Consider the following 11978-nt stretch of genomic DNA (forward strand, 5'->3'; position numbering starts at 1 on the left):
ACCACACGTAAAACATGCATGCAACACGACATGTACATAGCACTACATATCCAACATGTACATAACATCATCTGTACACAACACTGCATATCCAACATGCATAGAGAACCATACGCATACAACACCCGCATATCCATCAGCCACATAGTACAATATATACACAACACTGTATATCCAACATGTGCATAGCACCATCTATACCCAACACTAAATATGAAACATTCATACAACACTATCTATACTAACACCATGTATATAGCATCACATAAAAAAACATGTACACACGTTATATATGCACAACATCGCATGTGTACAACATCACGGATGGAACATGTAGAACACATACAACATATGCATAACAATAGTACCACACATCCCAACCACATTGTCTCTTCCAAGCAACCTTTCCTTGAGTGTCTCACCCATTCTTGTCCCAACATGCCATAGACCACATTGCTTTCATTTTGTTGATGTATCCCCTAGTGTAACTTGTCCATAAAATATGCATAGCATAATCACATAATATCAACTCATAACCACATGAGACTAAGCTCATATGTTTTTGATGACTTCTCTTCCCACTTGATTCCTCATGGACCAGGAACCTCTTCATGCCATTCACTTTTGTAAGAAATTATTGCTCCACAAGAATGATCCCTGACAATACCTCTCAGAAAGTGACATAGATACATACATACATACATATATAATTGTTAGCATAAAACAATCATCACCTTGTAGAAAATGACATACATACATTTGTGTATACATATATAGACATCAACATAATTCTGATCATAAAATAATTACTAGATAACAGAAGATCTATGTTAAGGGAACTTCGTTTATTCATGCAACACATGTGGAACATTGAGAATGACAATTCCCAACATAGCAAAGGCAAATTATGCCACAAATCCATTTACATTATATTTTTCTATTACCTTTCTCATGACTATACTACCACCGTCCATTTACCACAATGGACCTAGCCAGTGGAACTTACTGTCATAGTCTTACCTTCTGCTATGCTTAATCATGCACGGAGATTCATCCAAGCCTTACATCAACTTTCAAGTACCACATATCTCTCCTTGAGATCCATCAACTTTCCTATTTCCCCAAACAATTCCCAAGGCTCAAAAAATAAAAAGCAAGACAAGAAACAAACAAGAAGAAAACCATGGAAATCAATAACAACACGACTCCGCAGCAAAGTGGCTTGATCATGCAGTAGACTTAAAAAAAATGCAAATCAAGTGCAAGAAAATAACAAAAGACCAAAATCATAAGACTAAAAACAAACACCATGACTCGATCTCCATGGTTCCTAAGAAATTCTCAACCTGAGCCTTCTTCAATATTTCATGGCAATTTCCTTTGTCATGCAATCCCCTACATCAAACTACAATAAACAAATAATAGTAATTTCATATATAACATAGAAATACACCAATTACCTTATCTTGTTGTGCCATGCATGTTGCCTTGTATCTGATCACATTTGTGCCATGTCTAAAGCGACTCCAGTTATCTTGAAAAATGCAACTGTAACTAGAGACTAGCTAATATACTTGTCAAGTACATGTTCATGAATCTAGCACATATCCACATAATTTCAAACAAGATTAAGGTTAGGAAGATTCCTTGTATGCGAAGCACTCATTCATTTGGAATTAGGCTTTCCAAACATAGCCAAAGGAATTCTTGCCCAATTCCTCTACTTTACCATTTTTACTTTGTTGCAATCATGGCTTACAATGCGTTGTCACATCACCCAACTGTTTGTTATGTAAACACATCAATTATTACCTTGTCAAACTAATTCCAAGAATGTTACCGTGCAGCTAATCACACATGTCAAATACATGTTCCAAATTAATATCAATACAATAATTTCTATCAATTTGAAATCAACCTTTACCAAGAATAACCATCATGTCATAATCCATAGTCAACTCAGAGTCATTAGGGATAATACGAAAACTATCACCTACTACACTCAAGTTCCTATCAATTTTCTTAACACATGTATTAGTACCATCATCTTAAAACATGGTCATTTGAACACATAATCATATTATGCAATTCATAAAACATTCAACCAACTTGCAACATACCATGTTAAATAAATTAACTAGACACCAAACACTCAAACACCAAATAGATGTCATAATCAAACAGTCAAGCACTAGGTAGATGACATAAGCAAGCTCATACCTTAATGCATCTTAGGGTAGGCAATCTCATCTTCACAATCAATCCAGGTTAGCATGATACAGCTTCGCAGTATATTAACATAAATCATGATATCCATAACAATAACTAACTAACATGTTCACATTATAATCTCATAAGCATCTATCGTTCATGCATAATAATCACATATGTATGATCAGTATAGATTAGTACGACACCATATCACAAATATGACAGCTCATACCTAAATATCACAACCATAACCATCTACATATGTCAAAATAGGTTAGCACAATACATATAACATCAAGATCCTCAATGCAATGAACATAACCACCATGCATATGACCAATCCAAATTATAACATCAATATCTCAATGAAGTAACCCTAACAATCAAGTTAATATCTTATAACAACAATAAGCTATATATCATGCTAATCAACAACATATAACCTAATCATCAAGTTAACTAACATAAACAACAAAAGTAACACATACAACCACATGTTACTATCATTCATGACTATCTGACACATGTGCATAGAACCACACTAATCATCTAATATCTATCATGAATGTAACCATAATATCAAATAAATTTTCATAAACCTAATGCATATAACCCAAATGCATATAATAATCCTTAACTTACATACCTGCATGCCAACATACAACACCTATATGATAATCTGCTCTTGCCTCGAGGTCCAATACTATAACTCACCTTGATGATTTTCAACCCTTTCTCTATATCAACCATCTAATTAGCATCATGACAACCAATAACACCATGATGGCCTAAATTGCATACAATGCCTTCACAAGCCATTTTTGACCTATTCATGCATAACTATAACCAAGACCACACCAACATAGCAACTGCATATAAACATACAGCACATGAGTACCAAACCATATCCTCATCATTCTAGCTAGAGTTCAATCATGAATTCATGACAACTACACAGATAATGACATGATGCACGGCAATAACAACCACATCATGTGCACATAATAAAAGGTGAACGCTGATGTGCCTAATACTACATAATCAACCATACACACATTAACATATACTCCTTGAGAAGATCTCCAACCTTCACATCGATACATCACTATAACCATGATCAACAGCATCCAAGGGTGACAAGCACATGGATTACAACACAAGAGACACATGCAATCGACATGAATGCATGACCCATACATAGCCCAACGAGAGCAAAACCACACATTGATACCACTCTGTAACACCCTCCTCCCATGTCTACCTAAGTAACTGGCCAATCGGGGTAAACATGTGAAGAGAGGCTACCATGATGGGATCCGACCTCCTTTGTGACCTTAAGGAAGTGGAATCGACGAAATCACAACACATAGATATCCAACAACAATCTCAGGACCCACAGGAGCCAAACAAGCACTTTAGACAGCTTACCCCTGGGTCCTACTATTGTTTTAACCAACTTCGGAAAGAGTAATGCTCCTCGGACACAACCTAGAATCAAATAATCAATTAAAATTGATAATAATAGAAGGAAAAAAGGATGCAAAAGTAATAAGCTGAAAAAAAACATAACGAGACCCCTACTAGCCATAATAGGAATTTTGTGAAACAAATCATCAACATGTAACCTATAGTTGTAAACAATAGAATTAATGTAGGGATCTCATACTCATTTGAGAATCACCATCAACCATTGTTTCATCATGTAATTTTATGCCTTATCATTTAACAGATCATAGATACATTATCCATTCAGATACAAGTAAAAACATGCTGAGAGCCATACATAGCTTTTGCCACAAAATATATATATATATATAACTAGCATAATAGGAACATAAATACAATGGACATATCAGCCATCAAAATCCATGTATACATCAAGAATTTTTACACATGAAAATAAAGGGAATGAGTTTCTGAAATGAATGCAATGAACCAACAAGGGATGAGACTACCACATTGCACCTGACCATAGATTGGTTGAGCCAAGTTTCTCTTTAGTCAATCACCCCTTTGCCATATTCCAACCATGAATGTGGGATATCATAGAACACATCAATCAAAAACTCATCCAGTGCTTCCAAAGGCCATCAACCTCAACCCATAAAATAGTGAGGCCATGGCTTCTACAACATTTGTTCCAACCAAGGCTTCCAAGACTAGTAACTCAACCCACAACTAAGATAAAATATCTTCATCCACATGTATCTCAAGCTCCCTCTCAAGGGAAACTCACATAGTCTTATCCTCATCAAAACTGACATCCTTGTGAACCACTGCCATCCAGCTGGTCGACAAGTACAACCAATAGTTTTGAGGTGTATCACTGTATCCCACAAATATGAAATAATACATTTGTTTGGCCATGGATGTTCTTGAGAATGGTGCACACACATCTCAATATACTCACTCCAGAATAACCTTTGCAGGAATGTCTTTGTCGTGAAAGGAAGACTTGGTGTGTTTTCCCAAAGTACACCCCTTGCATGTATCAACTTACTCAAGTGTGCCTCTGGGAAGACTGGTAGAGATATGTTTCAATATCCTCAAAGACCTATGATGCAAGTGGCCCAATCACGTACAAACGTCTCGGATCTGCACCTATTATTGGCTTGTTGGGGCCTGACCCAGGTTCGGAGTTAATTAGCCAAGCAAATCCCTACACTACTGGCCCTTCCGACAACAGTCTGTGGAGCACGAACTGAGGTCTCACCTGAATTTGTATGCGAGGCTGCTAGAACCAGGTTTCTACACCCTTGAGATGTCTGAGAGGTTCGACTGGTCCCACATAACTGTCCCTGTGCGTAGGTCACTTCGTGCACTTCCTCGTTCCTCATGCCCTAATACACTTCTCTCATGAAGCCCTAACCAGAGGTTGTGGAGCTTCCACACTGCTAGAGTCACACTCTGCGCTATTACCCAAGATGTCACTTATATTCCTATACCAGTTAATTACATTCACGTACATGGATGTCTTATGTTATAATTACTTATACAAAACATTCATATAAGTTCGTGCAACAAATAAATAGTATACTTGCGAATTATACCCAATCATATATTACAACGGGAAAAGATGCACATAAATATGGTAAACTTCTCTTTACTGATTCTTCCAACGGTTACAGACTCAACCTGCCCTGTGCACTTCGCTGCAGGGGTCTGCGCACTCAGCTGCGAACTACTAGGCCTCTGTGCACTCAGTTGCAGAGCCTTCCCCTACTCTACGACCCAGGGACACACTTTTGCTTTTACTCAATCACTTAGACTTATCATCCGCTTATGCCTCACTCTGCACTTAGAGCTTCGCTCTATTTATACAATCCGATGGTTCACGGACCATGGGTAGCTCTATTAAGTGGACATTACATTACAAAACAAGGGCGAACAACACTATGGCTCTATCATAATTTCGTGTTCCGCACCCATAATGCGCAAAGATTTTACAAAAATATTTGATCAAAACTTGGGCTTTAAGCCCCAAAACATGCTTTGGGGGGGGTTCCATGCCCAATAGGCCCCCAACACAAAGATTGTGACTCACCCTCAAGTCACTCTGTCGGCGCAGAGATCTTTGCGCAGAGTCCTTCCAACTTTTCTTAAACGGATGCAAGGTCGGCAATGCATTGAGCTACTGGCTGGTGGATCTACTATATGTGCTGTTTGTAGACCGTGGTGTCATAAGTGCTTCTCTGCATCTTTGCTTGTATCCCCTGTATTTTTTTATAGTCCCGTGCCTTCTTCCGGATACGTGAAGCGCGAAGACTGTGCTTCTACCAACTAGTCAGATAGCCAGGCCATCCGTGTAGGGATTTAATCGGCTACCATTCACTTTACCTGGGAAAAGGCTCTCTATTTAGTTTGACTATCTGTATCGTGCCTCCGTCTGTGACCTCCTTAACAACATATGGTCCCAGCCATTGCATTCTGAACTTTCTCGGGATTTTATCAAACTTACTATCATACAACAACACTAAATCATTTATCTTGAAGGTGCGCAACATAATATGGTGATCGTGCCAGGCCTTCTCACGTTGCTTTTTCACCTGTTGATGAAAGCCAACCAGAAAATGTTCCTCCTCAAGTTCTTCCAACTTCCCGAGCCTTTCCTCCAGGGCTTCGTGGTCCGTCATACCTGTGAGCACTGTTATGCACAGAGTAGGTACAATATACTCAATTGGCATGACAACTTCCATGCCATAAACTAACCAGAAAGGTGTTTGTCTTGTCAGTTTCTTGTACGTTGTCCTATAAGCCCATAGTACTACAGCTACGCGCAGGTCCCAATCTCTCTGTTGCACATTGCAGACTTTGGTTAGCACAGTCTCTAGTATTTTGTTAAACGCTTCTTCTATCCCATTGGCTTTTGGGTGATACGGTGTGCTTTTCTGATGATACACCTAGAACTCTTCTGTTAGCGTGCTAATGGTTTCATTCAGGAAATTTGTACCACAATCACTCGTTAAGATTTTTGGATAGCCAAATCGAGTCAACACGTGTTCAAACAAAGACTTCGCAACCATGGTGGTCGTGTAGTCTTTGACCAGTTGTGCTTCCACCCAACAAGTCAGGCCCTTTGTGGTGATGATAATTTATCACACGCCTGTTTTTCCTTGAGGTTTGATAAGTCCTACAAAGTCGATTTCCCACTTTTCGAAGGGATGCAACGTTATTTGTGGATTCAAAGGAATCTCGTTGCTCCATAATGGTTTACCTATCCTTTGACATATATCACAGGCCTTACAGTGTGCTTTTGAATCCTGATGAAGAGTTGGCCAGCACAACCCTGCGCGGAGAATCTTTTGCGCGTTTGCTTGTCCTGCATAATGTCCTCCTGCAGTGCCCCCATGTGCTTCTGCGAGGATTTGAATTCGTTCAAATTCAAGTACGTACCTTCATAGTATCTTATCGTTGCCCATTTTGTATCTTGTGTCATCATTGCATGTATCTTGTGTCTGTGCATCAAGTGCTTGCACAAGTTTTCTTGGTAGACAATATTTAATTTTTCTTTCTGTACTCTGAACATGTATGCTTGAAGATATACAAGCAACTCCAATTGGAGCTACATTTATCCTTCATGCATGTGCACATAATCTCACTTCTATAGATCCTACACAAAACCAATGGAAAGGAATTCAACAAGTAATAAGAAAAGGGATCTTCTCCCATTTTCTAACAGTGCTTCTTAAACTAATATCAACACATTCAAAATTTCCTTTCTACTTGATATGTTCTCTATCATTGGTGGTGAAATTGAAAGATATATTTGTTTGTCTTATGTTGATCCATATGTTATTTGTACTGAAGGTTTATTTAAACTGTGCAACAAATCATCACCTTTGACTTCTTTGATTCAGGGATTTTCTAGTGGAATCCTTGATGCGGATGCATACTCTATTCATTTGTTTGTAGGAGATGGTAGTGAATTCTTTACTACTGAGAGTTATGAAAAGCATATGGGGTTGTATGGGGAGTGTATGGGTGCTTTTAGAATCCTAAAGGCAACAAACTTCAAAACCACTATGTTTTGTGCTCTTAGAATCCTAAGGACAAGTAGCTTCAAAACCACTATGTTTTCAAAGATAAGCTTTATTTGCAAAAATATTGTATGTCTCAACTGATATAAAGTATCTGAGCTTGTCATATGCTCGAATATCGCCACTCTTGAATATCCAACTCTTTAGTTTATTGAAGTGAGTACTTTATCATTACAATGATATTTCTTTAATATATTTTAAATAATTTAAATGATGTTCTTTCACGTTGTGAGCACTTTATCATTACAATGATCTTTTCTTTAATATATTTTAAATAATTTGAATGGTGTTCTTTCACATTTGGTGCTTTGATTGTGTTAGCCATTCTCAAGGGTTGGAAGTGTTTGATATCGAGCATGTCAAAAAATAGAAGTTTCACTGCTTAATCTCTTCTACATATTAACAATATTATATCTAGTACATGAACCTTTATTGTTATTACAATTTGACTATTAAATCTAGCATGTCAAAAATAGAAGTTTCACTACGTAATTTCTTCTACATATTAACAATATTATATGTAATACATGAACCTTTATTGTTATTACAATTTGACTATTAAATTGAAAAAAATTACAAATTGAATTTTTAAAATGCACAATCAACTCTATGATACTCTAGTTCATGGTAATGGATATATTCACACCACACCCCAAAACCTATATTTAATATAACAATTACTATTTAAAAAAAATATATAACTTTTCCAATTTAGAAGTCTTGTGAAGTTGGCTTTGCACTTTTTGAACCTCCCTATTCACCTTTTGAAGTAATTGCTAACATTAAAAAAGAAGACATTTATATTCATCCACCAAATAATAGAAACATAAAACCCTACCGTCACACTAAACTAATTAATCATAAATATTGAGTTTCAAAATATTGTAATGTTCTGGAACAAAATTAAACATTAATTAAAAGTAGAAAAATATCTTATTATAATTCCAAATAGAATTATAATATAAATTAATGATGCAAAACTTAAACGTAATCAACAAAATATTAAAATCTAATTTAGTCTAAGATTTTGATTTTTACAATTATTACTTACTATTACTTGTCCAAGTAAAACATCACATTATATTCTATAACGATAACGATGCTTATGTTTGTTTATGAAGGAAGAAATATCTATAAAATAAAATAATTTTTTTTACCAGTAACCCTATTAGAAATCATGGCATTTTGATTTTTTCAGATAAGAATAATGAGTAAACATAGTTTTATACATCAATCAAAGTGGTTTTCGAGAAAGTATTTATAAACAAATACTCGTAAGTGTATCAAAACAATTTATAAAGCTAAAAATATTAATTAAAGAAAAAGAAAAAACAGCACTGTCGAGAATGGTGGCCGGAAAGTTACGCTTTACGGCTGTGTACGTTGTTCCTGTCCCTCGGTTTCGATACCCTGATGTTCTAAAGGAACCGGGAAAACCCTCTACTCGTCTATTTAACATTATCTTCAATGAATGGAGCGCAGTTTCAATCGTGAAACTTTGAGACCTACTCGGCAAACCAATTGCGGTTTTCGGCGTCGAGGACATTCCGCTCGTGAATGGTGATTTGTTCTGCGGTTTCCGTTTCATGAGAGCTTGTTTCCCCTTGTGCGAGTCCTGGGCTAATGCCAAATTCTCTATTACCTGAAGAAACGAATTCTACATTAATGGAAATCTCATCGTTATTCGCGTTACCTACCCGTTGTTTCGGCTCAACGTCCGTTCTGCAAATCGGGCAAGTCAAATGCGAATGAAACCACATGTCGATACAATCTACGTGGAAGCTGTGTTCGCAATTGGGTAGAAATCGACCTTTCTCGTTCTCCTGGAATTCTGACAAACAGATGGCGCATTCGAGCACCTCTTTGAAGCTCTGTGCTTTATACTCGAAGACGGGCAAAGCCTCTACGACGCGCGCGTCGAGAGGAATCAAGGGAAATCTACGGCGTCGAGAGAAAAATCTACGGCGAACAGAATAGATCTGTTCAGGAACAGCGGAATTGGTAAAAATCAAAACGAAGTAGAAAACAAGCAAAAGAACCGTGAGAATAACGATGATCGGTACATATGTCTTGTTTCCGGTTGTTGGTGCCGTCAAGGAGGGATGCGAATTCAAGCTATCAGTTGGTGGCGGCGAAGGGGAATGAAAGGCCATGGCCGGTGGTGAAGCTATCTCTCAGGGCCTTGGCTATAAATATGGATGAAGATGAATACAGGTGAACACAAATTTAAAACTGATGTGTGGATAGGAAGTCACTTTGGATGAAGATGAATACAGGTGAACACAAATTTAGAACTCATATATGCATAGGAAGTCAATTATGGGTTATTCAATAAAATATTAAAATTAAAAAATCAATGCATTATATATTATTTTAAGTGCTGTGGTGGGATCCTCTGTCATCTGGTTTGAATTTTATATTATGACATATTTGATTATATAATTTAGTTATATTTTTTGAAATAATAAATAAATGTTATTTATATTTATAAAAATAACTAATAATATTTAATTTCTCTATATTACATTATAAACATTATAATTTCTTCTCAATGAAAAAATAAATCTTTTTGTTTTTTTTTTAACTCCTTAATCCCCTCCGCCGCGCAAATAATGTCCAACCAGAACCTAATATCTTTACTAATAACATTCAAGTAAAAAATAACACTTTGTTACTCATAAATAGAGATAAATATACCTCTTGATTTAAGGATACAAAATAAAATCATTAATTTTAAGTTCCAATAAAATTAGTCGCGAAAGATCAAAATTCACTAATTAGGCCGATAGGCCTTGCTATGTATCAACACAGCTGTCAAGACTTTCATTGTCCTACTGACGTCTGGCATAGTTTCCTACCCGACATCTGGCTATAGTCCTTTTTATTTTACGAATGGTGTAATTGGTTTCTGGGCCTCATTATAGCCCGTGCTTTATGGTACGCATATCTCTATGCACTGTACCTGCATTTAATACCAAGGACTATCCTATATGGTGAACTTAACTATATCCATAGCATGTTTATCTCTGGGCCGTTCGATTTGAGATTTAACAATCACTCCGGCTCTGCCATGGCTTCGTGGCACGAGCAAGCCGTCCCACCATAGCTGGATGCCTCGGGATTCCTACTCCCATCGACGGTGGAGCGCTCAGTTCTCTGATCCAAGGGCTAGGATCTCTTTGGTGGATTTACTCATTCCAGGTTGCTGGAGAATGGTTCATTCGGTCCCTAAGCTCTTGGCGCCTGTTCGGGCTCTGCTCCTCCTTCCACTGTCCGATTCTTCGTGTAAAGTGGAAACCCTGTCTCAGAGGGTCAGCCATGAAAACTGGGTCATCTCCTTAATGGTAAGCTGCCAAATTTCTTCCCGAATCAGACTCTGAGCTAGCATTCTCTTTAGTTTGTCGTTTTTCTTTCTTTTTCTTCAACTCCAGAATTCGAGACACTAATTGTTTACTATCTTCTGTTTTCAGGGTTTGGCGGATTCGAGTATGAGAACCCTCAGCTATCATCCCATGTTGTTTTCGACTTATTCAAGCAGACGCCAGCGCGCAAAGCCTTCCGGGTAAGCCTTGGACCGAGGTGTTTAGTGTTTAGGCATATGTAAGTTTTTGCATCCGTATAGTTCTTTGAGCTCCGCTTCAGTTGAAGCTAAGGGTGTTATCAGCCAGGTTGTACATGGCTGCTCAGAGGGATGGCACCCCTAATGCCTCATGATACCCTCTCGAGGCTCCCTCGCAGACCTGCTTCTCAGGTTGCTCCGCTCTTTGCTTTCTGCAGGGGCTTCCTGCTCTCTGAACTGTAATGTTGTAATTTAATTCTGGCCGAGGGCGTTGTAATTTCTTACCAGTAGATTAATATGTATTTTTATTTCCTTTCCAGAAAACGTGTTAAGCGGCCACAACCATTATAAGCTTTCAGGTTATGCTGTACTGTTTGTTTTTCTTGAAACCACTCTTGGGTCGAGGCCCTTAATAACATTCTGTATATGTTATCTTGTTCTCTAATGAATTTAGTATGGGAGCCGTGGTCATTTAAGGCTCTATTCACAGATTTGTTGTCAATTTATCTAAGGGTTTCTTGATGTCATCCCTGTTAACTTGATTTCTCTATGAAAGGTTTATTTCAGAATTTACGCACAGATTTGCATTCTCTGATAATTAATTTGACATGTACAGTCTTTTTCTTTGATTCTGCGAGTACGTTACTGTTCTTGAATTATTCAGTGTAGAT

General features: G+C 37.5%; 1 protein-coding gene across 1 annotated transcript; it reads left to right on the forward strand.

Annotated features, from left to right (window-relative positions):
- The first annotated feature begins 10839 nt into the window (after positions 1 to 10839).
- On the forward strand, positions 10840 to 11397 carry LOC149161550 (uncharacterized). Its single transcript, XM_089436119.1, has 2 exons — positions 10840 to 11092; positions 11219 to 11397. Exons 1-2 carry the CDS (start codon positions 10859 to 10861, stop codon positions 11312 to 11314), a joined length of 330 nt encoding a protein of 109 aa, XP_089292245.1. The 5' UTR covers positions 10840 to 10858; the 3' UTR covers positions 11315 to 11397.
- Positions 11398 to 11978: the final 581 nt, after the last annotated feature.

This window comes from Pinus tabuliformis, chromosome 5_2 (genome assembly GCF_031772625.1).
Source record: "Pinus tabuliformis cultivar Carrire ecotype Pingquan chromosome 5_2, CPIR1, whole genome shotgun sequence".
NCBI classification, from domain to species: domain Eukaryota; kingdom Viridiplantae; phylum Streptophyta; class Pinopsida; order Pinales; family Pinaceae; genus Pinus; species Pinus tabuliformis.

Coding starts and splice junctions, on each gene's coding strand:
- LOC149161550 (XM_089436119.1), top strand. CDS start 10,859: ATGCCTCGGGATTCCTACTCCCATCGACGGTGGAGCGCTCAGTTCTCT. Junction 11,093..11,218: donor ACTGGGTCATCTCCTTAATG/GTAAGCTGCCAA, acceptor TTCTGTTTTCAG/GGTTTGGCGGATTCGAGTAT.